The 27,737-nt window shown below is 42.1% G+C and overlaps 1 protein-coding gene across 3 annotated transcripts; it reads right to left on the bottom strand.

Annotated features, from left to right (window-relative positions):
* Positions 1 to 296: 296 nt before the first annotated feature.
* TOPBP1 (DNA topoisomerase II binding protein 1) lies at positions 297 to 24,980 on the bottom strand. 3 transcript variants are annotated; one of them, XM_057431570.1, is made up of 27 exons: positions 24,833 to 24,980; positions 24,192 to 24,326; positions 23,513 to 23,656; positions 22,475 to 22,656; positions 22,149 to 22,342; positions 21,174 to 21,347; positions 20,049 to 20,218; positions 19,413 to 19,576; positions 18,676 to 18,923; positions 17,855 to 18,174; positions 16,896 to 17,068; positions 16,042 to 16,253; positions 14,523 to 14,812; positions 12,748 to 12,921; positions 11,343 to 11,452; positions 10,170 to 10,293; positions 9,658 to 9,807; positions 8,992 to 9,100; positions 8,238 to 8,430; positions 7,011 to 7,237; positions 5,805 to 5,968; positions 4,191 to 4,305; positions 3,526 to 3,693; positions 2,527 to 2,663; positions 2,008 to 2,097; positions 804 to 965; positions 297 to 529 (listed from the first exon to the last, which is right to left on the bottom strand). In XM_057431570.1, the coding sequence occupies exons 1-27, from the start codon at positions 24,911 to 24,913 to the stop codon at positions 386 to 388; spliced, it is 4,554 nt and encodes a 1,517-aa protein (XP_057287553.1). In that variant the 5' UTR covers positions 24,914 to 24,980; the 3' UTR covers positions 297 to 385. The 3 variants fall into 3 exon arrangements, with proteins under 3 accessions (XP_057287553.1, XP_057287554.1, XP_057287555.1); XM_057431571.1 differs by having other exon boundaries at positions 7,089 to 7,237; XM_057431572.1 differs by lacking the exons at positions 23,513 to 23,656; positions 24,192 to 24,326; positions 24,833 to 24,980 and having other exon boundaries at positions 22,149 to 22,250; positions 22,475 to 22,612.
* Positions 24,981 to 27,737: the final 2,757 nt, after the last annotated feature.

Below are 27,737 nucleotides of genomic sequence, written 5' to 3'. Positions count from 1 at the left end.
ACAAAAGGCAAAATTCATGTGGAACCTAACAGAATTCCTGAATAGAATTCTTATCAACTGGTATTTTCCCCACAACACACGCAGAGAAGACATGACAAGCACCTCACAAAGTTTCTTACCCATTATTATACAATGGTGTTCCTAAAGGAAACCATTAGTGGAACAGCTCGCACATTTTGGAGACACTATTTTTTGGATGAGTTCTTGCTGTATTTTTAGATGCTCCTGGTAACCAAAGCAATCTTTCCTATGAATGTTACTGTAAGATTATTTTAATCTCAAGACAAATGAGAAGAGAAACTCAGAAGCTTTTAATTTTGGTGGCGAGAATGAAAAAATATAAATATGAATTTAAAAATGTACAGCTGGAAAGCACAGGAGTTGCTCAGTGGACTTTGGATCGCTTGACTCGGCTCATCTCTCCCACTGCTTTTCTCTTCTGGGACAACCCCGTTCCAAATTCTGTGTTGTTCTGAAGGGAAGATACAGCTTCTGGTAGGCAGTAAGACTCCACTGGGGGAGGTGGATCCTTCAGTAGAAGAAGACAAAAAAAAGACACAACCCATAGATTTACCTTAAGTCTTTGTTTAGCTCAAAAAGCTTCTGAGAAGAAAGAAACAGCTCATTTGTTTTCTAAAATGGAAACTATCAAACCCAACATTGCACACCTACATTTTGAGTAGGTTTCACAAGCTGCCTATCCTGCAGCACTGCCAGCTCTAGAACAAGTCAGGTTAAAGTCTGAGGCCACATACAGAAGTGCTGAGCACAGGCACTTGTGGCCAGGATTCCAGCATGCACACCTGGATGAGGTAGTCAGCGATGTACTCTGGTTTCAGGCAGTTCACTCCTTGGGCTGCTGCCTCTGCTATATTGACCCTGCTGTCCCCTGGCTTCAGCTTACTGAAGTCAGCGAAGAGGTGAGTTGTTTCTTTGAAGAGAGACACAGAGTGACCAGAGAACACCTACACATCAAAACACGACAGACAAAACAAGTTTAGTTTTGTGGCTCTTTCCCCAAGACAAATGCAGTTCATGACCTATAATTTCACCCATCAAATTAACTAGTGAACCAATGGGGAATAAAATGCCATTTACACTGCAGTCTGTACCCTCACACACCTTTAAAGAAGGGTGATCTTTCTCATCAGAGCAGGGCACAGAAATTCTATCCTAATTCCCACCAGCACTACTGACTGTGTGACCCCAGGTAAGCTGCTGTGCCCAACTGCTTGGAAATGGAAATGACACAGCTCTTTCCTCCCACCCTGTGACCACGTTTCAGATATCCTGTTGTCGTGGTTTGAGCCCAGCCAGTAACTCAGAACCACGCAGCAGCTCACTCACTCTCCCTCTTCTTCCCCCCCAACTCCCAGAGGGATGGGGAAGAGAATGGAAAGAACAGGTTGAGATAAGAACAGTCCAGTAACTAAGGTATAACACAAAACCACTACTGCTACCACCAGTAATAATAATAATGATAAGGGAAGTAACAAGGTGAGAGAATACAATTGCTCACCACCCACCAACCGATACCCAGCCCAATCCGAGCAGTGATCTAGCTCTTCCAGGTAACTGCCCCCAGTTTCTATACTGGGCATGACGTGCTGTGGTATGGAATACCTCTTTGGCTAGTTTGGGTCAGGTGTCCTGGTTCTGCCTCCTCCTGGCGTCCCGTGCCCCCTCCTCACTGGCAGAGCATGAGACTGAAAAGTCCTTGATCGGAGTAAGCATTACTTAGCAACAACTAAAACACTGGTGTTACCAGCGTTGCTCTCAGACTAAAGTCAAAACCACAGCACTGCACCAGCTACTAAGAGAAAAAATGACTGCTACTGCTGAACCCAGGACACCTGTGTAAGCAATTTTCTTGCTTCAGACCTTTTACTCATACAGAAACTGCCCAGCATAGAGTTTAACAGAAAGAACCCCCCCCAACCAACCAAAACCCCACAAAATCCAACACATATGTATATTTAATTATTAAAACCCCAAAACTCTACATACTTTTGCTCCTCCTGACTGAAGAAGGCGTCTGAATCCTGCTTCCTTGGTTTGATCAACATTCAGGATCACTTTCCAGCCACTGAAAGCTCCCTAGATAAAAGACTCAATTTAGTCAAAAGTACATCTGTACTACAAAGACTTACTGGATCTCTCATTTTCCTCTTTCAGGAATATCCATCAGATAAAGATATGCCATCACCTCATTTTGTCTTTAAGTGTAAATAGCAGAAAAAAAGCACTCTTTCTACCTTTCAATGAATGCTCAACTCCAGTGCTCGATGTGAGAGAAGAGTTAAAAGACTTTAGGAAACACTTTTTGGGACCCCTTTAGGGAGTCTTTTAACAAGAGGGAAAGTCCCACTTTCAAAAGCCTCACTGAAAGACTATGGAACTCGCACCATAAAGATCACAGAAGGTGCTTTAGGGAAGCACCTTATACTGTTTTAAATGTAACAGTATGCACACCGCCCTGTCCTGTCCACCCATGCTGAGTATCTAAATATCTCCACAATACCATACCTCAACAATACCAGTTTCTTGTCTCCCTTTATGGATTTTTTTCCGCCACCTCATGGCAGCAAGTGCTAGTTTCTTCTGGTTTATGCTAATTGCAGGCAAAGCATTAAGTATGGAATTACTTCCCCACTCATAATCTTCTTCCTAGAACAATCAGAAGCTTCAATTACAAAACATTCCTGACAACTTTACCAGCAGAAAAAAAAGTTTAAGAGTAAAAATTCATCCCCCCAATCCTCTCCAAATCCCATCTCACTCTAGTTTTATCCGTTGAGTTTATCTGGCCCAAGCAGCTCTAGTTAAAGATGAGAGACCTGGCTCTTCACTGCACATACATGTCTAAATCTACTCATGTATTTCTGTGACATCAAGTCATGTACACAACCAGATTCCTCTGGCAGTTATCTACAAAGGAATTCAACAGCAAGTGAATTCCTCTGTGTGAGTCCAGAGTAGTGAGCAAATTAACCCACTACTCTGGGTGCCATCAACTCTACATTTCTGCAGTGTCTTCCACAGCAATGAGAGTTGGTGTTGATACATCAAGATATGAACCAATTAGCCTGGTCAATGTAAAAGAACCACCAGACTCAGGAGAACTGTGAAGTAACAGGAAGGTGAGGAGCTAGAAGAGATACTGTTCAAAAACTGTTTATGTCCATGGTTAGAGAGTTGGATTATTTAAAACTATTCCATGCTCATTTACTGAAAGGATCAAGATCAATTCCTGGTGCAACAAAGCCCATGTGATGCCAGCTGATACTAGTGAGAATTTATCAAAAGGTATGCAAGCTGCAGTTTTCAGAAGCAGCTATAAAAACTGTGGGTATTTCATTTAGCCAATACTGGGAGTTTGGTCCAGGACTAGTTTCCAGAGAAAAGCCTGTCAGTCTTTGGATCCTCTAAAACTCCTAAGGCACAGGCACCCTAAAAACCTAATTGGGTTTGAGAGTTTTAAGTCTAAACTAAAAGGAAATGCAGCAGTGTACAAGTACAGGTCACTTGCCTGAACAAAGCAGCCAGCTCCTCTACATGCCTCCAGGTAGGAACGATGAAGCACCCACTTCCCAGCTGCCATCGAAGCCAAGAACTTTTCGTTTCGAAGAGGATGTCCCACAACGGTGTGTGTGCAACTTGGATCAAAGCACTGTTTCTCAAGCAATACTCCACCTTGAATTGAGAAATGAATTTTATTCACGTTATTTAAAAGGTACCATAAAAAAGATCAACTCAAAATGAGAATTACTTGAATCCAGATAAAAATATATTTCACTCAAATTCACATTGAAAGCATTATCACTGAAGTCACACTGGCAAGGAAGGAGAAGCAGCCGGGAAAGAGTGGCTCTGATAAACAGACAGGAATAAGAGAGACACCAGAGGACAGCAGATCCTGGGCACTCCCAGCAGTAAAGAATGAGGCTGTTGTGGAGACAGCTAGAAGAAAACTGCCAGCAGACAAACCCACTGCTGTTTTATGGCAAAGCTGAGTGCTCACATCATAATAATACATTCAAAGAATCACTCATAAGCACAGAAAGCCATAAATTTGAGACCTCAAATCTGGTAAGTCAGTAACAGACGTCCTTTCTTTTCCCCAGTGAGCCACAGCTGACCAGACACATCCACACACATACTATTCTTTGCATTTCACAAATAGCTGGTACCTAATTCCTCAATCAGATGGCAGTAATCAAATCTTTCTTCAGGATTAAAAGAAGACAGCTGAAATTTACGGACTTTTTCTGGTTCTTCATCAGCCTTTTCTTCTTCTGTAACAGCCTGGAAGTACAGTAACAGATTCTGAATGTATGACAGAAAGATTAGGTTGACAGCTGACTATTTCTCTCCCAAACATTCTGGATTATTTTTATACTCAGCTTTCTTTTAGCCAGCAAAAGCAGAACCAAACCTGTCAATTACTTGACAAAAAACATTGCATCAAATCAATGTTAAGTTCCTGCTTAACAGCCACGTGGTTGCCCCTTTCTTCAGGGCACAACTGAACCAACCTGTCATAAAAACTAATCCTTCATTCATATCCAGTGAATGACAAGTTGAACGCATGAAAAAATCATCATCCATCTATCACACTGCCTCATTCATTCACACTTCCTATAATTCAAGGGTCTTCTGCATTTCTACCACAGCTTATGTACTCGCATGACAAGTTATGCCTCTAAAGACACACTGCTGCTGGAAGTTTGTGCATCAGGTGATACACTACAAAAGACTAAGCTTTTTTTCCTAGCCCTTTCCTAGTTCCCTATAAAGTAGTGGAATTTTAAATCAGGTTTTTGACAGAAAAATAACTTCCCCTTTGTATCTAAGCATAAATTCCAGATACCACAACCAACCACTAAACTTCTTCCATCATCCTAACACGGCTGGAGGAGTTCCAATGAATGCACATAATAACTCCTCATTCCAAAGCCTACCTCAGCATTCCAGCAGGAACTAACTGGACAAAAAGCTTTATCTGTCTGAACAAAAAAAGCTTTTTCTCTTTCAGCAAACATTCTTTGTCCAAAATCTCAAAGAAAGGAGGAAAGAGAAATAGAACTGCACAGAAGTTATCCACAGAATATCCACAGAATTCTGTGGTTTTAAACCACAGAATCATAGAATCAACCATGTTAGGAAAGCCCTTTAAACTCATCCAGTCCAACTGCTCCCCAGCACTGCCAAGGCCACCACTAACCCATGGCACTGAGGCCTCGTCTCCACGCTGTGTGAACACTTGCAGGGACGGTGACTGCAGCCCTGCCCTGGGCAGCCTGTTCCAATGCCTGAGCACCCTCTGGGGAAGGAATTGTTCCTCAGCTCCATCTAAACCTGCCCTGGTGCAGCTTGAGGCCGTTTCCTCTTGTCCTGTCCCTTGTTCCTTGGGAGCAGAGACCGACCCCACCTCACTACAACCTCCTCTCAGGCAGATGTAGGGAGCGATCAGGTCCCCCCTGAGCCTTCTCTTCTCCACACTGAACCCCCCAGGTCCCTCAGCCGTTCCCCATCACACTTGTGCTCCAGGCCCTGCACCAGCTCCATTGCCCTTCTCTGGCCCCCTCCAGCACCTCAATGTCTCTCTTGCAGTGAGGGGCCCAGAACTGAACACAGGATTTGAGGTGCAGCCTCACTAGTGTGCAGTGCAGGGAGACAATCACTGCCCTGGCCCTGCTGGCTATTCACCTCTTTTATACCTACTGTCATGTTCAAAACTATTTTAAGTGCCCCTACATCTCTCAGAACACAACTCACTGTAAATATTTCTTCATCTGACCAACCTTTTCTTTGGGCTGAGGTGCAACAGGAGGGTTAGCCAGTGGGAAAGCAATGCTGGGGGCCTGCAGAGTGGGGATCGAGTGATCTTTGATTGGTGTTTCAGGATCTCCACATACAGGATTCTTTAGACCTTCAATCCCATCTCCATCTACAGCCTCAGGAAGAGCTGTGAAAATAAAGTGCTGACTTGCTTTTGGCTGAATATAATTATGGGTAACAAAAATTAACAATTAAAGAAGTAGCTATCCTAAAAGGACAAAACACAACTGCTGCTGTAATACCTACAGTTACATTTCACCACTGCCCTTCCGAAAGATGCTCTTCCTCACACCACAAACCAGCAACTATAATATTGCAAACTCATGTCCCTGGATGCCTTCCTTGGAAAAAAAGACTCAAAACCTCAACAGTTCCGGTTTCTTTGTCTAAACCACACCAACATGGTTGAACCAAAAAGCAATGGAATGCATTTAGCCGATTTTCTTCGGCCTCCTCTAGGACAAGGCCAGTTTTCAGGATGACTGTTGCCACAAGCAGAAACTCTCCAAGTAGACTGAGGGAAGGAGATGGGGGCAGGAGGGAGGCAGTGGGGAGAGAGGAATAAAGGATTCTGCTATCTCAGGAGGCAGAATGGGAAGAAAGCAAAAGCACATGAAAAAACAGACGTATGTTGCTTCCTTAGTCCTAGCAGCAGACTAAGGCTTAAAAAAAACAGGGAAGACAAATACAGTACCTTCACTGAATCCTGACTGAAGCACATCCATTGGCAGCTCTGACATACCTGTTTTTCAGGCTCATGGGTTATCTGCTTCCTGTAATCTTCATTCTTCACTTGTTAATACTTCCACTACTTTGCTACTAGTATTCCCTTTAGAATTCCACTACCCTGACCTGAACAGGTTATCTGGAAACCAGTTGTGGTTCAGAAAACACTGGGATTTCCTGAAGTTGAGGTAGACCATTTTAGAGAAGCATTGTTTTGGTGTTTGACCACAAATGGTAAATGGATAGGAAAGCTTCTCTTTATAAAACAGCAATACATAATGGAGCTCAAAGATGTGAAATTGCATTTCTGGCATTCAAGAATGGCAACAGTGCTCTTGTTTTGTTTCTTTTTAAGTAGAATTCAAACACTACCGTATTTTAAAGTCCCCAGTATTAAATGGATGCTGTAGCAAAGAACAAGGATATTGTATTTCTCATTTTACCTATAGCAGCAATCTCTGCATCAGCTAAAGATCCTTTGAAGACAGTTTCATCTGTGTTCTTATTGGCATTACTCTGACCTTGCTCAGTGTACTGGGAAGGACTATTAGGCCACTGAAAGTTGCTGACAAGTCTTGCCCTCTCTTCCCTGGCAGTAGGATCATCCCAGATGATCTGCTCACTCTGCGATGGCTCTGTGTTTATATCTGCGACAGCCTGGCGGGACTGCCTAAGGAGAAGAGCACAGATACCTTAAATATGCATTTGTTGTACAGACTGCCAGAGCAATGTGTTAACAAATCTCATCAACTGTAGCATCCAAGTGACCTCGTTATTAGAAGGCATAGATGGGAAAGGGGACAATTTCAGTATAAAGGCAACTCCAGCAGCCTGACTTTGGGAGCTTAAGTGTCAGCATGGCTGGAAAAAGGCAACCAAAATCTCACAGAATCACAGACTGGTTTGCGTTGGAAAGGACCCTTGGGTTGGAGAAGACCATCCAGTTCCATCCCCCTGCCGTGGGCAAGGATGCCTCACACTAGACCATGTCACCCAAGTCTCTGTCCAACCTGGCCTTGAACACTGCCAGGGATGGAGCATTCACCACTTCTTCAAGCAATCTGTGCCAGGACCTCACCACCCTCAACATCTCAGTAGGAGATGTTTTTATTATGTGTCATATTGATAAATTACTCCAAAATGAGTGTACTCCACTCTTTACTGAACCTCTGAATTTGCAAATGATCAAGTTAAAGGAGTAATTTTGCAAGGTTTCCATTACATCCTCACTGTAGCTCAGCACTGTTAAGAGTTCAAAACCTATTCTCTGTTTAGAGAGAAAAGAAACAGAGGAGAACCATCCACAGAGGCACTTTGCAGGAATACCCACTACTTGTATATGACCTATGTATTGAAATAGTGCAGCATTGCTGTCTTCGGAATTTATGAGAACACTAACTAATCTGAAGAGAAAGCAATCAGTTGGCCTAATTCAATTAAGACCTAAAAAACAATCATACCATTCTGTGATTTTTTCTTTAAACCAAAAGATTAAGGTAACATTCTGACTTTATCTGGCACATCAAGTTAAAGATTGTGAATTGCAAGAGACGCAAATTAAGTGTATCAGTAGAGAAAGACAGTACACTTGAAACCCTGGCCACCTATTCATGTTTCAATGAATGTCTAAGTATGTGCAGAGATAACAGCTCTGAAACACAAACCAATACCTGAGAGCTTCCAAGACCCTACTGCGGCCATTCCGCGCAGACCGTGCGCTATCAGGAGTGGCTGGAGAACCATCAATACTGTTCCTTGAAAGGGATCCTCTTTGCCCTGGTGGTTTCACCAGTGATGTGGCAGACATGATCTCCTGCAGCTGCCTTTGGAAGTTCTCCCTCATTTCTAGTGCTTGGGTTAAAACTTAAAGAGAAGGAACAGAACTCGTAAGATCAAGACTGTTATAACAAGTGAAAAGTAACCAAACCTCCAGTCAGCTTCCCCCCTGCACTGGGACAAAGACAATACATTGAGGAAAAGAAAAGATACCTGGGAAAAATTACCTAGGAAAACTACACATGGCCAGGTCACCTGTCCTAGACACAAGAAGTCTCCCCTTGGCTCACTTCTGAATTTGCTAACATTATCTAACTTGCACCCACAATTCTCCTGTCACACATTTCTTTGCATAACAAAAGGTATATTCTGAAATAGAGATTTCTCATGCTAAAGACCAACTTCAGTGCTCTAAGAACAAGGAAATGGCAGTTAAGTAATTGCAAGGGATGATCATGATTTTCTGTGGGCTATCAAAGTCTTCAAAATAGAGAACAAAACCCTTTCCTGTCATCCAGCAACAATAAGAGCTAGCTATACTTGACCAGCATGTAATAAAGAAATACCAGATCTTAATATTCAGCACCTGAAACTAAAAAATTTATCTTGTTAGTGTGATGTTCCACAACTATTTTGATTTACATTTACCTCCTTTGGATTCACTTGCTCCAATTTGTTCTTCTCCTGCAGTGACCATTTCCTTTATTTGGTCAGTGGTTGCATCATCTTCCACATCATCTTCATCCACTGGAATAATCTACATACAATAAAGCAGAATGCTCAAACACCATTTTGTTTTTTGCTTTTTACCCATGTTCACCACCTGTATAAATACTGAAGATCATTAATCTTGCCTGAGAGTAAATCTAACCTTTCTGCTACTGCAGGGACAGCAGAACAGTAGAACCGTGCCATCAGTGACATCTATTCTGCAGTCTAAATGTCAGCTAAGGGAAGTTCACACCTTGGATCTCGTTACCTACAAGGGAAGGCGAAGACTGGACCTATATTCATTTCAAATCTGGGAAGTGCTTCTAAGCCCAAAATGCCTGTGTTTCCATCCACTGCACTACAAAGAAGAGTATTACAAATGCAGAAAAACCTTGAGGAACATCTGCAATAGCTACTATTAATTACTAGCTAAACCTGAGACAGGTCATCACTGAATAAGCATCTATGTTTTTTATTTATAGAATAGTTTGTGTTGGAAAGGACCTTTAACACCCTGCAGCCAACCCCCTGCCATATGTTATTATAACAACAAACTGAATCTAAATTGCTTTTTAGTACACGAATTCACATCACACATTATACCTCGGTTTCCTCTGATGGTTTTCCAGTTGATGGAAGTTTACTGGAGGAAGAGAGTCTGTCATCTTGCATTGCACTGATGTCCAGGCTCATTTTGGGATTGTATGTGTGAGGAAAGAGAGATTCAGGAAGCCGTTTACATTCTTGGGCACACTGCAATAATATCAGTTAACGTAAGAAAGATGAGAAAACGATCTAGGATAAAAGAAATTTCACGTCTAAACACAGGAAAAGTATAATAAAAACGCAAAAAAGAAGTATTTTACACAAGAGAAAAACATGGTTCTCTTTCTGGGAAAGACACGGAAGAAACGTTCAATGGAACAGAATTTCTTTCCTCCTCATGGACAGCAAGGTAAAAGTACATCAGTGAATACTGATGAATTTATATATTCAAAACAGGATGCAAAACATCAGTAAGTATACATGTTCAATATAAATGCAAAACAGAAAAAATGAAGGGAAATGGTTTTAAGACTCCATTTCCCTTCAATTTTACAAAGCAAGCTCCATACCTCCAAAAGCCAGTGTTCTGAAACAATATGTATACCCCGTTCTTTAACTGATTTGTACTCCTTATTACTGTCATTTTGTCCTCCCTTGTAGATGAAGTGTGTTACTGATTCATCAAAACACCATCTAGAAAAGAAAATGAAACAGAATCACAGCCTGGTTTGGGTTGGAAAGGACCTTAAGATCATCCAGTTCAACCCCTTGCCATGGGCAAGGACACCTTCCAATACAACTTCAAGATATCATTTCAAATAATTTTCAAATGTAACTCCAAGATATCATTTCTATGAAAAAGTATCAGAAATCCAAAGCAGAAGTAGTCCTATCCCTTGTTCACATTAACATATTGGTTTGCCTATTTTGTTACGCCTAAATAAGCAATGAGCCCACTTTCATCATCAGAAAAAGACAGCAGTTTCAGGATTGAACAACTTCAGTGTCTTTTGAAAGCATTCCTGATGCAAACAAACCAAATGTGATAAACACATGGAATAGGAGGAATTTTGCTTTGGTTTGGTTTGGGTTTATGTAAGTAAGTGGAGTTTCAAATCAGTTTCTGAAAAGAATATGTGACCCAGGATGAGAAAGCTTTTATCTTTGGTTGATGTACTCAGCTACAAGTGAAATACTGATCCTCCAAGCTCAAAATATACAAAATGCAGGATTCTAACACTTAAACTGATAATAAACCCTAGTATTTGCTACCTAATGCAAGTATCTTCAGCATTTCTAAACCAAACATAAGTGTAACCTATCCAACCTGTGAATAGTAACACTTACTGTAGAAATCAGTAACAAAACACATAAATTGGATTTAGTGGGAGCAGTCTTAAATCCCAAAAATTCTTTCCATGACAACCTATTTTTCCTGAGCTTTTCTACACACACAACTTGGCCAGGCTTACAACCTGCAAGATAATTCTTTTTCAGTCTTCCCAAGACAGACTTTTATCAAGACCACAGAGAGTGGGGACATGTCAGGGAATGTGTGTAGCATTATTTCTCATTAATAGTGGATGGCCTTATTTGCAATTGAAATTGTTCAAGATGGTGAAATCTAATGTATAGCTATAGCAAAAGCTCATGTAGATAAAGCATATTAGAATCCTAAGATTCATACTTATTAGACGTTACATCACTGCAGAAGCTTAGAAGTTGTTTGTATCAGTTCATACCTGTAGTCTGCCCCCAGAGAAGCTGCTACTGCATTCAGTTCACTTTGTTTCTTACCAAGTTTTTTACTAACATAAATAACAACATCTGCTAGAGGCTTGGGCTCTTCTTCCTGTTCAAGCAGCAAGGATAAAACAGAAGATAATGTCTGGAAGGTTTCTGTATCAATCACAAAAAAAACGCTAATATTAAGTATGACATACAATCATAGAATAGTTAGGGTTGGAAAGGACCTTAAGATCATCCAGTTCCAACCCCCCTGCCATGGTCAGGGACACCTCACACTAAACCATATCACCCAAGGCTCTGTCCAACCTGGTCTTGAACACTGCCAGGGATGGAGCATTCACAACCTCCCTGGGCAACCCATTCCAGTGCCTCACCACCCTAATAGGAAAGAATTTCCTCCTTATATCCAATCTAAACTTCCCCTGTTTAAGTTTTAACCCATTACCCCTTGTCCTATCACTACAGTCCCTAATGAAGAGTCCCTCCCCAACATCCCTACAGGCCCCTTCAGATACTGGAAGGCTGCTCTAAGGTCTCCACGCAGCCTTCTCGTCTCCAGGCTGAACAGCCCCAACTTTCTCAGACTATCTTCATACAGGAGGTGCTCCAGTCCCCTGATCATCCTCGTGGCCCTTCTCTGGACTTGTTCCAACAGCTCCATGTCCTTTTTATGTTGAGGACACCAGAACTGCACACAATACTCCAGGTGAGGTCTCACAAGAGCAGAGTAGAGGGGCAGGATCACCTCCTTCAACCTGCTGGTCACACTCCTTTTATGCAGCCCAGGATACGGTTGCTTTCTGGGTTGCAAGCGCACACTGAAGCCAGCTCATGTTCATTTTCTCATCAACCAACACCCCCAAGTCCTTCTCTGCAGGGCTGCTCTGAATCTCTTCTCTGCCCAACCTGTAGCTGTGCCTGGGATTGCTCCGACCCAGGTGTAGACCTTGCACTTGGCATGGTTAAACTTCATAAGGTTGGCATCAGCCCACCTCACAAGCGTGTCAAGGTCCCTCTGGATGGCATTCCTTCCCTCCAGCGTATCAACCGAACCACACATTTAGTAAAATAAGCAATAATAAGAAAACTAACCACATTTTTACTTCTCCCAAAATCCAAGGTCAAAATCCAGTACTATTGTAATTCCATGCACTTGGAATCCAAAAGCTGAAGATTCACCCTCAGCCAGTTTCCCTGGAACATAATCTCCGCATAGAATCATTAGCTAATCCACTTCCAACCCCCCGCCATGGGCAGGAACACCTTCCATTAGACCATGTCGCCCAATGCTCTGTTTAACCTGGCCTTGAACACTGCCAGGGATGGGACAGCCACAGCTTCTCTGGGCACCCTGTGCCAGCGCCTCAGCACCCTCACAGAACCCCCAAAGTCTCCTACCTCTTCTGGCTGTGCAGCAGTCAGATGTGGGCTGGCAGTCAGAGCTGCTGCATGCCTCGTGCTGTTTGCCAGGGCCGACTTCAAGTTCCTGCTGATGACTTCAGAGAGGGGTGTGCTCAGCTTCCTGGTTTTTTGATCAGGACCTACTGGACTTTCCAAAGCTGCCAGAGCATCCTACCAAAAAAGAAGCAAGTGACTTTCAGGACCACATTACATGTCCTAAACCAGGACGGGATACTACAGTAGAAGCTAGCAAGTGCAACTATAGTACCACTGTACAAAGGCAGTACAAAACAATCCCAATCTCAGATTATATAAGCAAAATAGGACGGTAAATTATTAGTCTCTCTTTTCATTGCATCAATGAAAACTGCCTTCAGTGGAAAAGCCAGTGGCCAAACCCTGGTATTCTTAACCCCAATCTATTACTTTAATTTACTAATACCTCCCACAAAAGTTGCATATGAGTATGTGATTCTACCTGCACCTTTTTAAGAAGGAGAATTTTTGGTCTAGAGTATGTCATTTTGAAAATACCAGTGTAAACTATCAGATTTTGAAAAGCAGGGCACCAAACTGAATCACAGAATCACTCAATCCCAGCCTGGTTTGGGTTGGAAAGGACCTTAAAAAGCTCATCCAGTTTCAACCCCCAGCCGTAGGCAGGGACACCTTTCACTAGACCAGCTTGCTCCAAGCCCTGTCCAACCTGGCCTTGAACACTGCCAGGGTTGGGGCAGGCACAGCTTCTCTGGGCGCCCTGTGCCAGAGCCTCAGCACCCTCACAGTAGAGAACTTCTGCCTAATGTCTAATCTAAATCTACTCTCTTTCAGTTTAAAGCCATTCCCCCTCATCCTAACACTACACTCCTGATAAGGAGTCCCTCCCCATCTTTCCTGCAGGCCCCCTTTAAGTACTAGAAGGGTCCTATAAGGTCTTCTTGGAGTCTTCTCTTCATGAAGCAGAACACTGAATTCTTCTGGTTTGGTAATACAGGTTTTGTTTTATTGCAGGCAGAGGCATTAAAAAAAACCTGAAACAAACCAAAACCACAAAACCAACAAAACAACCCCAAAAAATCCCCAAACACCCCGAAAAACAACACCACATCAAAACAGCCAACCTACAACAAACCCCAGAAAAACCTAACAACTCTGCAGGAACTCAATGCACTGATCTTTCACTTAAGGCCTCAAAAATGAAAACACAGATTGCATACTGTGTGAGGTGTAGAACACACAAGCATATGATGCAGTGGGCACAAAGGAGATTTGTTAAGAACATTATTGCATCTACTAGTCAATAAATTTGGTCCACAGGTCATTAACTATATATATTAATACAATATATGTGTGTGTGTGTAAGCAGAGCCAGTTTTCCTGGCTTGGCTTGGGTTGGAAAGGACCTTAAGATCATCCAGTTCCAACCCCCTACCATGGGCAGGGACACCTCACACTAGATCATGTTGCCCAAGGCTCTGTCCAACCTGGCCTTGAACACTGCCAGGGATGGGGCAGCCACAGCTTCTCTGGGCACCCTCACAGGGAAGAACTTCTGCCTTAGATCTAACCTGAACTTCCCCTCTTTCAGTTTGAACCCATCACCCCTTGTCCAATCACTACAGTCCCTGATGAAGGGTCCCCCTCCAGCATTGAAAATGCAAAGTCTACATGTTAAGAGCATGAAACAGGGTAAGCAAAGGTTTCTGAGCTGTTTTAAGATTATACACATCTTTACTGGCTTTACAGACTAAAGAATATGCAATGATGATCACCTTTACATCAAAAGAAGGCTTGAACAACTTGTCCTTGGAAAGAAATTTTGATGGTGTATCAAGATGTAAAGACGGCTCTTTCTGTAGCACTCCCCCTTGGGCAAGAGGGGTTGTATTCCCCATGTGACGAGAGATGGCAGCCTGGAAAGCTTTACTCTGGAACCTGCTGATATCAAGAGGAGTCACAGGTTTTTTTCTTCCAACTTCAAGGAGATAATTATATTGTTTCACATCAGGAGATTTAACAGTTGTTGGTGTCTTGCTAAGCTGAGTAATGGAACTCTCCTTATCTTTAAAAGAAGCAAAAAAAACATAAGCAAGCAATCGATTTTTAACAGAGATCTCACATATACTCTTACTTAAACAAGAAGTTCATCTGACCTTTCTTTCCCTAAAAAAAAATATAATTCATATCCTCTCCAATAAATGCTTGAAACTGACAGTTCCATTTTAAAAGCCAGTATTGTAAGTGTCTCTTCCAGTTAACTACTTCCATTAACTACACTGGCACTGAGTGTCAATACTGAGACACCCTAAGTGTCTGAAAAGGAGAGAGCAAGCCCAGGTCTGCTCACACAGTTCCACACATCCCTGTATAGCTCATACACCTCATACAACTACCAAAATACAGATGTAATACACAACAAATCCTTCCCTTTCAACATTAAAGGCATTTCCTCTCTGGCTCCTTACTTCCCAAGCAATGTAAAATGTCATGACTCTTAATCACAACACCTCTTTAGGTCACTGCATACACTTCCAGTCCTTTATGCCTTTGGATAAATAGGACTGAAATTTAGACAGCAATAAGCCCTCAAAGCTTCTCCATCATAAATGCTTCTATTTAAGCATAGCTCAAAAACATTAGCGCAAGAATTGCTTTTACATTTTATTGCTCATGTTCCCAGTTTCCCCTTCTTTTTTTTTTTCCTTAAAAACGTAATATACAGGGAAAACATGCCTATGCCAACAATGTATTTTTGTTCTTTAAGTGATCCATATAACTAATTCACAAGGGCACTGGTAGTACAGGTCTGCTAGCATTCAGTATTAAATCACTGAATCATTAGATATGGAAGAAATATTGCCAAATAAAAAGCATGAAGTAAAAGGAGCAGAAGCTTCAGAACATGAAGCAGGCATCAGAGGGGCATCATGTCATTGCAAACTAACAAGTATGAAGTTCTAAGCGGGATCTACCATCAACTCCCAAGCAACCTACAGAGCAGAATGTGTCCAAAAGGACAAAGCTGAGCAACTGAGCCAGATTCCCAACTGACTGATAACTACAAGAATCCACTAGGTTGCTCCAAAATACTTAGAGCAAATGCACAGTATTGTTTCTGTAATCACAACTCAACAGCAGGAGAAAGAAATATGGAAAAATACTTGGAAAAATATCCTATAGCTCTAATACTTCAAATGTGTCAGGGAAGAAAAATTCATACTACCTATACTCTTCATTATGAATGAACAGTGATGTGACACAACCATATTCCCTAACTTGCTAATAACCAACCTTCAGCCTCTGCATTTTCCACCAAGAACTTGCTTTCATCTGCTCTCTTTCCTGTCCTTGCAGAGTGCAAAAGCCAAGCTACAGTGACTGCTGGTAAATTCCACTTCTTTGCAGCTTCATATTTAGAACCATCCGCTTCTCTTACCACAAGGTGGGTACTGGCAAACATGCCCTTTTTTGCATTGGCTTTCCGCACAAAGAATTCTTGGACTCTAAAATCAGATTAATAAAATACTCATTGAGCCATAAAATCTTCATTTAGTCATAAACAAAATTCATTTAGGGCAGATTTATACTATTGTAAAGTGCATTCAAGCAACAGAAAAAGGACCTATAGAATTATCTAAGACCATCCACATTGTAACTTAACCTACCCTACACTTACAGGCAAAAAACCCCATAACATTTCTCATACTCTAGAAATCCTCACATATCCCATTTTCAAATCATAGCATCGCAGAGTGGCTTGGGTTGGAAAGGACCTTAAGATCATCCAGTTCCAACCCCTTGCCGTGGGCAGGGATGCCTCACAAAAGAACATCTTGCCCAAGGCTCTGTCCAACCTGGCCTTGAACACTGTTCAATGGCCAACAACCATCGTTTTCAAATGAACAATACTTTTCCTCATATTAGTTTTTCTCTTATCATCAAGGACCCATATTCCAAGATGACACAGGACTGAGAACTCACAGGCAGAGAATTTAGTCCAAACAGACCACAAATCAGATCAAATGATATTCTAAGTTGTACAGTAAGAATATATACAATGTATGAAACGGCCACTTCGTGATTAAATATGTTGTTCTTAACAACGGCTGTCTAAGAACAAGAAAAAAGGGTGACAGAAGACATACCTGGCTCCTAGCAGTCCTGCCAGATAAACCAGAGAGTCTCTCTCTGCACCAGTGAACTGGCTAAAAGAAAGAACACAATCTTCCAGAGGGGTAACTCCTTCCATTACCGGGACTGGTGTGAAAAGTGGATTGGACTGAGGATCTAAAAGGAGCTGCTGTTCCACACATGTTAACTTAATGAAAGCGAAAGAGAATAAAATACAAATCAAGCCAAATAGCAACAAAGCCAACAATATTTCAGTAACTGTACTATAGCATTTATGGACTCAACAGCAAGCAATTCTGGGTCCATCCTTACATCTGAGACAAAGTATTTCCCATTGAATCAGACAAATTCTTCCCTGAAGGATTTTGTCAGGTCTGACATACTGAGGCATTATTCAGAGCTTTTCAGTTACTACGCTTCCAACCCTGAAGGCTCCCTGAAAGTAGTTTTAAGACATGTCCTAAGATTCTGCATAGATTTACTTCACAGAAAGCTACCTAGTACTGAGAAATACTAATAGCAGTTAGTCTACATCATGTGCACACTCTTGGCAAATAAGGTTAGTATTTGACTTTGAGCTATGAAGCTGACTTGCAATTAAAAAGCTGTAAAAAGCATGAAACAAGAAAAAGTTAAGCACAAAGATATCATATGAAATCATTACTAGTCAAATGGCTCCTTCTACAATTATTAGTTAGAGAGAATGCTGTCAGACTGTCATATGAGGAGCCTTTGAGTCATGACAATGAAGTCTGTTTAACAAGCCAGTAGAAAACGAAGTGGAACAGATAAAAGATTACTTACCAATGCAGACACTTTAAAACATGCTTTCATTTAGTACACATCAAAAGCAACAAGGCTAATCTCTCAGAATCTTACTTATATTTAAGCCACTCATAACTCTGCATACTGACAAGACATATCTCTAATAGATAAATGTCTACTCACAGAACTGACAGTGTAACTCCCTTACCAGCCATGTGTTTGTGACAACATCACCAACAGTCATCTGCACTGTGCACCCCAGTAAAGGTACCACTGCATAGTCTGCCAGGGTTCTGCTTTGCAGTGGCAGGACATTCCCAGCATTCTCCTTTATAATATCTGCAATGCAAGACTCATCCTCTTCACCAAAACCCAGAAGAAGAAAGCTCTTTCTGACAAACAGTCCTTCTTCAGCTAGTGCAGACGACTCTCCCAGAAAACCACTATGGATGGAAGATTCATTCTCTCCTTGAACAGTCAAGTGAGTAACATCACTGAAGGTTCTGGATGTTAGTTTTCCAGCTTCATCTGAAAGGGGAAAAAATAATAAATCTAAACCAACCAAAACCAGTAATTGCTTGATTAGAAAATTAAAGACAACTCAAAATAGTTTCATGAAGAAACTACAGTACTTAAACAGGGGACACTGGGGGCAAATGTAAGGAAGAAGTTATACATTGTGAGGGTGCTGAGGCACTGGCACAGGTTGTCCAGAGAAGCTGTGGCTGCCCCATCCCTGGCAGTGTTCAAGGCCAAGTTGGATGGAACTCAGAGCAACCCGCTCTAGTGTGAGGTATCCCTGCCCGTGGCACGGGGTTGGACCCAGATGATCCTAAGGTCTTTTCCACCCCACACCATTCTATGATTCTGCTGCTTTCAGCCAGGTTTAGTTAAAACTGCTCTATATAGGCCTGATTTCTAAAACACACTAGCTGTGGCTAGCTTCTTAATAACGAAATGTTGCAGGACTTGCATGCTAATAATCATGAGCAGTTAAACTTTCTATGGTATGCTGAGACCAGAACATACCTAATGTAGAATCATTAGTTACATATTGAGAGAGGACATCATCTTCAGCAGCTTTCTGATGCTTTCTAACATTCACAGCTTCTTTCTTCAAGAGACTGTTATTTTTAGGAAGAACTGACTTCATTCCAGGTTGCTCCAAAATTGGATTCTCTAACAGCTGATAGTTTACAGGGATATATTGCTCCACTGGCTGTAGATTATTTTTACTGAATGAGTCCAGCAACCATTTTGCTGTGACTACATGAGGCCTATAAAATGAAGTATGACACACACAAGTTACAGCAGGTTTCAAACCTGTTATTCTTCTTTCCTACTCCACAAATACTAGTAAATACACACACACACGAATTTTGTAACTCCAACACTAAAAAGCTTTGGGCACTTTACAAACCTCAAGTTTATTGTTTGATTGGTTGGTTTTTCATTCTTTGAGTCTAAAACCAAAGAATTTCATACTCATTTTCTATAATGTGAAGTATATCTGCCACTGCAGGGTTGCCAAACCCTTTCCTCCTCAATATATTAACAAATACATGTTAACACTTCTTTTCAACAATTAGAATACTGTTCTTCTATTTCCTGAGGTGACTCATAGCTACCCAAAGAACTACAGTATTCAAGAACCCATGAGGATGTACTTATGAATACTCACTGAAGAACTGGTTATCCTTTCTACAGGGTGGTGGGAGAAAGAAAACAATCTAGAAGTAGACCTTAAGCAACAAAGTTACTATAACCTGTGAGACGTCTTGTCCAAGAAGTGTTTCAGCTCCTCATCATTTTCCCCCAAAATGACATGGGTAACATCTTCATTAAGTTGATTAAATCGAACACCACCACCACAATTAATAAGCCGCCTCATCTTGTCCAACTTCCTGCCGCTGAAGCCACATAGATATATCTGCAAAGGGAACAGAGCAACAAAAAAGGCTTTGAAAAAAAAGGAAAATAAAAAAAAGAAAGAAAAGAAAAAAAAAATATTTTGGTATAATTTGACTGCTGTAGAACACAGAAACAAGTGGTATAGCTTCTGAGAAGCAGCAACAAAGTTAAGCATTTAGAACTCGATTCATTTATCTCTGTGCATAAATCGAGCAAAGTGTTTACTAATGGAATGAACCCCCAGCCACTCTCTATAGTGTTTAAATATATGTCTATGTCATTTTGTACTTATACTGCGTATTGAATACAATCACACACACACACATACAGTTAGACACACATGCAAACTACAGCATGTCGACACAAAAGAAATGTGGCGTTTGCTGCTGACCATGGAAACAATTTACTCAAGCAGCAATTGCCAGCTTCAACCTAGATGCTGCCACAGGGTTAAAGGCTGAACATTTCAAAGTAGACATTGTTAAACATACTCGACACCCATCTAACAGATCTTCGGGGGCTTGAAAGGAACTTATATCCAAGTTTTCCAGCTCATCAGGAAGAGGATCCTGCCTGCTGCTCAGAGCAGAGCTGAATTCGGTTTCATTAACACTACTCAGATTGATGTTGGAAATGTGGCTGACATCTGGAAGGGCATGATCTGAAACAAAAATTAAAAATAAAGAGGAGGTGTTAGTTTTGATTCATCTTTCTCTGCTGCTTCACTAAACAGAACACAAAACTGCCATGTATGATTTTGTTATGATAGAAGGAAACATAAATCTGAATAACAACAAACGCTAGAGAAGTACGACTGGTTAAACCAAGGGCTTTATTTATACGCAGACTGAGTACAGTCTTACTAGCAGTTTTCAAAGCTTTTATCCCAGTTTTGTGCTCACCTATTAGAAACACTCTTAAAAACAGATAATCCTCTCTATAGTAAAAAGAAATCAACATGAAGTCCAATGATGTTAAGAGTTATATGCAGTTTCCATAATACCTAACTTGAATTCCCAATGCTCTTTTGGTAGTGCTAACCCAGCGCTCCTGCTTAGTCACTTCCTGAAGTCCCAGGCAGTAATAGGTGTTTCGAAAGGCACATTTAAAGCCAACTGGGTCTTTCATGCTGCATTCATGTTTGTTTACAAAATGCTTTTAGTTTTCCTTATGACAACAGCATGGATTAAAGTAAAAAAAAAAAAAAAAAAAAAAAATTAAAAAACCCCAGAAAATTAATAATTAAAATAAAATCAGCATTTGTTTCCCCCCTCCCCAAAACTGCTTTTGAGATTAAAATCATAACAGACTCATCTTAACCTATAAATGTATGAACAGTCATGCTTTTTTAGGAGATACACACCACTGATTCTTAAACAGACAATCCTGTGCCTAATTCAAGTCTACTTTTTAAGTATTCACATGTTAAGTCTACACACATTGGAATATTCAATGTGCATAGAAGTAATCTGTTGTGTTTTAAGCATAAGTAGAATCAGAGCCCAAACTGCCAAACCAGCATTGCAAAAGCAAGCAGTGCCCTACTAATTAGGAACAGTCTTTCTTCCTTACTACACGTTTCCTACCTTAAACGTATTTTAAAATGTCTTACTTACTATCAGGCTTCCCAACATCATTCGTAGGTGTTGATGTACTGGGTGTCAGTTTTGATCCAGCTTCTATTTTATACATTGTCTCATCCTGACAGAAGCCTTTCTCGATGCTGTCAGAAAACCACTTGATAGACACACAATGCACATTCCATTTTCTAGCACATTCATACTTCTGACCTTTCAAATGTAAGCAAAAATACAAACCACAGATCACCAAAATGCTGTCAAAAAGTGATCACTACAAGGTGGCTGGACATGAAGAAAAGTTAAAAATTCATGATTTCAATGTGCAGGTTGTGTTACCCTTGGACTCTTCTGATAAGCTGCTTATTTATTCTCGAAATAAAGTTAGAGCAAAAACTCTCATTGATGATTAGCTCAAGGGTACAATATGACAGGACACTAAAGTAAAATTATAAAAAGGGCTTTAAAGCTTTCATACACAGGGGAAAAAAGAGTTTATAAAGTCCAAGGATATTTACCCATAGGAAAAGGGAGGGAAATTGGGGAAAATTTTCTTCTCACAATAAAACTACAATTGTTTCATCTTCCCAAGAGGAAGGAAAAGTAGCTTAAGGAAGCTTTCATTTTACCTTAGTAGGGTGCTCAGAGGGCACACAGAACAGATCAGGTAAAAAAACATTAGTCCACAACACAATTTCAATCAGAATATAAATTAAGTCCTATGCAGCTCTCCCAAAAAACTTAGTTTTTCCTTATTCTTCCATCCCCTCTTGGAGTCTCCCTTTTTCTTTCCTTAAATACCATCTGGGTCTCTGTTCTTTTGCTCTTTGGTTCTCTTTCTCACGCCTTTAGAGCAAAGTCAGGGTGCCCTGTGTTACTCTTCTTATGAACAGTGCTCCCCTAAACAGCATCAGTGAGAGCAACACTGAAGCAAACTGACAGTTTAAACTCTCATACATATTTACACTACTTCAACTCAAGAAGTGAGAATAATGTTTACTCTGCAGGTCCTACCTTTTGGCTCTTGAACTATCAGATGAGTACATTCATTCATCTTGAGCTGCCCCGTATATTGTCCACCATGTTCAACAGTGAGGCGCTGGACTTCTTTCCTGTCTGAAGTGTTTAAGCCAGTTACACAAATTGTACAGCCAAGGAACACAGGACAAGCATAATCATCCATGTTAACATCAGTGTATGTCATTATGCTAAAGGAGGAAGAGAGAAAAAGAAACAGTTTTTCTTCCAAGTAAAATCAACCAGAAAAGGAAAGCAGACTGTATCAGCATAAGAATTAGCAGTCTCCAAAACAAAACTGGTTTTGTTTAGTTTCTTTATACCTTTGCTGAGACTTATCCCACAGAGTCTTAACCCAAGCTGGAAGCAAAACAGGTTTTTTCAGAGAAGCAGCTACTACGTATTTCTTGCTGCCAACTTCTCCAGCTATCAGGTGAGTTACTGCCACACTGAGGTCTCTGGACACACGTCCACCCATCAGCTGCACATATTTATGAACTTCTTCCTGAGTGAGGAAAAAAATACAGAACATTAAAGAAAAAAGAAAACCTACAGTACTTATGTTCTACAGTTGGACTTGATGATCTTAAAAGATCTTTTCCAACCTAGTTGATTCTATGATTCACCTTAAAAACCAAAATCGTGGATTTCAGTAGTCCATGGTTTCTCCTAAAAAATGGTTCAAAACACAAAATGGATCTATATGGAAGCCATAAAAAACCCATCAAATATAGTTTACATTTGATTTGTATTTATGATAAGCTGAACATAATACACATCCTTAATATAAATACTACATTCATATGGTACAAGTAAAATTTTATGGCTGGTTGACATCTTCGGTACTATATATTAAAAAGAGATACTGGAATAACTAAAAGGTCAACTTCAAATTAAACCATTTAAACCATAGCTGCCTGGGTAGCAGATCTTTACTATGTAGTTTTGAGTAACCAGAAACAGAGCATGTTGCCTGCAGCGCTACAGCCACAGATAAACCAGCAAGATAAGTGATCTGTCCCATCAGTTAATAAAAATCCCTAAACCCTCCATGTACCCCCATATTAATACAGCTGAAATCTTCTATAACTACATATATACATATGCTTACATAATATATATATGTGCATGCATGGATAAACCACCAGAGAGATACACATTTATACACTACATCTACAACTCCTTCTTTCCCCATACAACTCCCTACATAAATTATATGTAGTGTATGAACTACAGCAGACAAATCCAGACAGAGGCACAGTAAAACTTAGATACAGTATGACTGCTGCTGTAGCAGTGATCCATCTGAAGCAAATGTCAATGACAACCACCTAAGCAATCTATTTTGTACAAAGCATTACCCTAACATCCTTTTCAAGGCTGGTACAGGATACTGTTACATCGACCATGGTCATGTTGTACACGGGATACTCAGCTCTTGGGACACATCTCTGGGCCTGTATACAGTACAGGACTACCTGTGGTCCAACAATCCTACAGCCAAGCTGCAATAAATTAACAGGGGGAAAAAGAATTAGCAGAAGGTACAATGGTATCAGAAAGGTTTTCCTTGTCTCTGAATCCTGAGGAAGGCAGGACCTCTGGTCTGTACTCCTTTAGCATCTCCAGGTAGCTGACAGTTTTGGTTTTACTTTCAGCTGTGGATTTCAGTACAATCCTTGTAGATTTTCTGACCTCAGTAAAAAGCAGCAGATGGCATAAGCTAACATGCCAGAGAATCCCAGCTATTCCTTGCATGTCAAACAAAATCATATTACTCAGGAGGCAAAAAGGTGTGAAAATAAGCTTAAACCTCCACCAGAATCAGAACCGATCATGCCATTTATTTTTGCACGTGCTTCAAAATATTCCTTATGCTTTGCTAGTCATCCTCCTTAAACACAGAACACAGTGAAGCTTCAAAGACTTTATTGTGAATACTTCATACTGCTGTATTCAGTGTAAAAAGAGCATACAAAATAGGGGCACCTATGCTTCTAGAAGAGAATATAGGTAGAAGTAAGTTGATGGGTATCATACCTGTTTGAGATGATTGAAAACGACACCTGTAAAAGGATCACAAATGTAAAGCGATTTATCATTTTCTCTTATATTGAGCGCTGTCCCTTCGTCAAGGATCTGGAGATGTTCTTCTGACTGAAATTCTTTCATAGACTGCAGGTAAACAGCATATACACCACCACTTACTTGATTATCAAATCACAAACAGCCAATCCTGTGGAAGCTACATAAGTACATCTGCCTGAAACAGCTCACAGCAAAGCTACCACACAGGAGTACACTGGCAAAAGAAAGGGCTAAAACACCTCATAGGTGTCACCCTTATTCCCCGGACTCTTCACCACACACACTTTCAGGACCACACAGTGCCCTTAGCTCCCACTATCCTCTCAAGGTGGATTAAGTCTGCTTAGTTTATATGAGTGACACCCATCCAGACCACTTAAACTACATGCCACTTCACTAAATGTCAACAGGTTTTGAAATTACAATTATTTCGTGTTCAGGAAGCAACTTCTTCAATAAAAGCGCCCATCAAACTTTATTAAACACCGGAAGTAGCTTTATTTATGTATGCATGTAAGTTACATCTAAGCCAACCACAGAAATCATTTAATGCCTCACCAAGCTCACTCAGAAAAGCGATCAAACCTACTCACCTCAAGAGCTTTATAGAAATACTCCGAGCTCGCAGCAGACTTTATGAACTTCACAAAAACCAGCTCCTTACTGCGTTTCATTCTTTAACTGAGAAGCAAAGCCCAGTAAGCCTCCTAGCATTACGGCCTAGCCCGGAACCCCCTCCTGCCCCTGATCCTCAACGGCCCGCCCCAGGCCGCCGGAGGAGTAAGGGGCCCACCGGGAGGCCCTTTACCACAGGGTCCCCTCCTCACGAAGGGATCCAGCGCACCCACCGTGCCCTGCTCCGCACCGGGTGCCGCCGGTTCAACCGCACACACACACCCCCCTCCCAGTCCAAGTCCCGGTCCCGGTCCCAATTCCCGGCCCCACAGCAGGACACAAACCCCAACCCGCAGAGAGCGGGAAAGCAGGGCTCACTGCTCTGCGCAGGCGCGGACAGGGGCCAGGCAGCAGTGGGCGGGGAGGCGGGCGGTGCCACGTCGCTGCGTGACTCTGCGTGACCCTGCGTGGCCCTGCGTGCGTTCCGGGGGGTAGCTCGATGGGGGTGGTGGCTTCGCCCCCTCCTTTTCCCCCTCCTTTTCCCCCTCCTTTTCCCCCTCCTTTTCCCCCTCCTTTTCCCCCTCCTTTCCCCCTTCTTTCCCCCCTTCCTTTCCCCCTCCTTTCCCCCTCCTTTCCCCCTCCTTTCCCTCTTCCTTTCCCTCTTCCTTTCCTTCTTCCTTTTCCTCTTTCTTTCTGCTCCTTCCTCCCCTCCTTTCCCCCCTTCCTTCCCCCCCTCCTTTCCCCCCTTCCTTTCCCCCTCCTTTCCCCCTCCTTTCCCCCCCTCCTTTCCCCCCTTCCTTTCCCCCTCCTTTCCCTCTTCCTTTCCTTCTTCCTTTTCCCCTTTCTTTCTGCTCCTTTCCCCCTCCTTTCCCCCTCCTTTCCCCCCCTCCTTTCCCCCCTTCCTCCCCCCCCTTTCCCCCTCCTTTTCCCCTTCCTTTCCGCTCCTTTCCCCCCTTTCTTCCGCCCCTCCTTTCCCCCCTTCCTTCCGCCCCTCCTTTCCCCCTCCTTTCCCTCTTCCTTTTCCCCTTCCTTTCCGCTCCTTTCCTCCCTTCCTTTCCCCCTCCTTTCCCCCCTTCCTTCCGCCCCTCCTTTCCCCCTCCTTTCCCTCTTCCTTTCCCTCTTCCTTTTCCCCTTCCTTTCCGCTCCTTTCCCCCCTCCTTTCCCCCCTCCCCGTTAGCAGTAGTTCCAGAGAAGCCTCTCCAGGTCGGGAGTCATTGCTGCCGTAGGAACTGTCGGGAAATACTGCTTCCACAGTCCGGCACCCCCAGAAACTAGTCTCCTAAACCCCCCTCTGAGTCCATCGGGGAGGCTACATGGAATAGGCTTGGGGTGTCGGTGCTGTGCTAGGGACAGTGTCACAGCTGCCAGGGGCTGCGAGAGGTTGGAAGCGTGAGCATCCCATTGCCGTCCAAGTTTCAATCCTTTCTGTCTTTCCAAAGGAAATAATGGCAGGGAATGTAGTTTTATTCTTGTCGCTTCATGGACAAGAGTGCCAAATGCTCCCCTTCCAGAGCAGATGGCTGGAATCCGGACAACTTGAGGGCGTGCAAAACTTGTGCTGACACCAAGCCTCACTTCTCTTACATCCCACTTGGACCACCGTTAAAGGGTGACCATGCCCACCCATCAATGGTCCTCCTTTCGTAGTGGCCAAGAGTGTTTCCTAAGCCCCATCCCTGGCAGTGTCCAAGGCCGGGTTGGACGGGGTTTGGAGCACCTGGTCTAGCCGAAAGTGTCCCTGGTTGGAACTGGATGAGCTTTTAAGGTCCCTTCCAACCCAACCCGTTTGATAGCATGAAACAATACGGTGTGGCCACAGGATGGCACCCTAATCCTAGGAATTGAAGGGAAGTGTGTGCTCAAGTCTGCTGTGGCTGAGGTGTTCGGTCGCGGGCAGATCCTAAACACACTTAACAATTCTTTTGCATGCTTATTTATTTTACAAACACTTAGTCTTTTAGGATCAGCGTGAATTGTGTGAGATAGTGCTTTTACCATCGGTAAAAATAAAGAAAACCAAATGTGACGATGACCAAACTAGTATATTTAGCATTATATTATTAGTGGCAAGCAGTTAAGAACACTGGAGTCATCTTGGTGGTCCTGTGTTATCTGATCATGCTGGTTCTTAGTCCACTTGTAAACCCCTGACTTCATCCTGCCTACTCTTTCAGCAACCTGTTATGAAGAGGAATTTGTCTTCATTAGATAGGGAATTTATGTTCAATTAACGGGGGGAGATCAAGAAGTCTAACACAAGAAAGTTAACCAACTTTAATGGCTTGTATAACACAAAACATTATTACAATCTATTGGCAAAGTCTATAACTGAACGTACCAGCAGAGCTACCAGACACTGTGTTCTCTGTTGTCTCCTTGAATGTGGAGCACAGCTCACTACAGTAGCTGAAATCTGGTTTATTCTCATTTGCTGAAGTGTGGTCCCTTCTCGGTGATGGGATAGCAAGTCTTGATAAGCTGCTGAGGCACTGGGCCACCAATCTCTTCAGTTCCACATCTTCCCTCTGGAAGCTGCTTGTCACTTGGAAACATCCAAATGATGCTGAAAGTAACCAGTTTCTGCTTATACTGATGTGTGTTTTAAAGGCATATGCAAAGTCCAGAAAGTAACAGATGTGCAGGGTCTTACATGCAGCTGAAGATCTTGTATATTAGAAGTTGCAGCATACTTCTGTTCCAGTTCCCACGGGGATGTAGTCCAAAAGTGGGGCTTAATATGACAAAACTGAATAACTTCAACCAAGTGGTTTGCTAAGCAGAGATTTCCCTATTTTACTTCCTGCTTTCACAAGCACATGGCAATGTAAAACCTCTTTGGGGCTGCTTAAAACAGTTGCTTCTTTGAAAAATAATATTTATGAG

The sequence above is a fragment of the Pezoporus wallicus genome, unplaced genomic scaffold (genome assembly GCF_028554395.1).
Source record: "Pezoporus wallicus isolate ANWC-B61680 ecotype Strahan unplaced genomic scaffold, APGP_CSIRO_Pwel_v1 scaffold_11491, whole genome shotgun sequence".
In the NCBI taxonomy this organism is placed as follows: Eukaryota; Metazoa; Chordata; class Aves; order Psittaciformes; family Psittacidae; genus Pezoporus; species Pezoporus wallicus.
This window is presented reverse-complemented; position numbering and strand designations above follow the sequence as displayed.

What these genes read in the sequence shown, in the direction of transcription:
- TOPBP1 (XM_057431570.1), bottom strand. Translation starts at nt 24,913, where the DNA reads ATGAAACGCAGTAAGGAGCTGGTTTTTGTGAAGTTCATAAAGTCTGCT. An exon ending in ATTTCTATAAAGCTCTTGAG is followed by an intron (nt 24,327 to 24,832) that starts GTGAGTAGGTTT and finishes GTTTACCTGCAG; the next exon opens with TCTATGAAAGAATTTCAGTC. An exon ending in TGGCTGCTTTGTTCAGGCAA is followed by an intron (nt 2,664 to 3,525) that starts GTGACCTGTACT and finishes TGTTCTAGGAAG; the next exon opens with AAGATTATGAGTGGGGAAGT.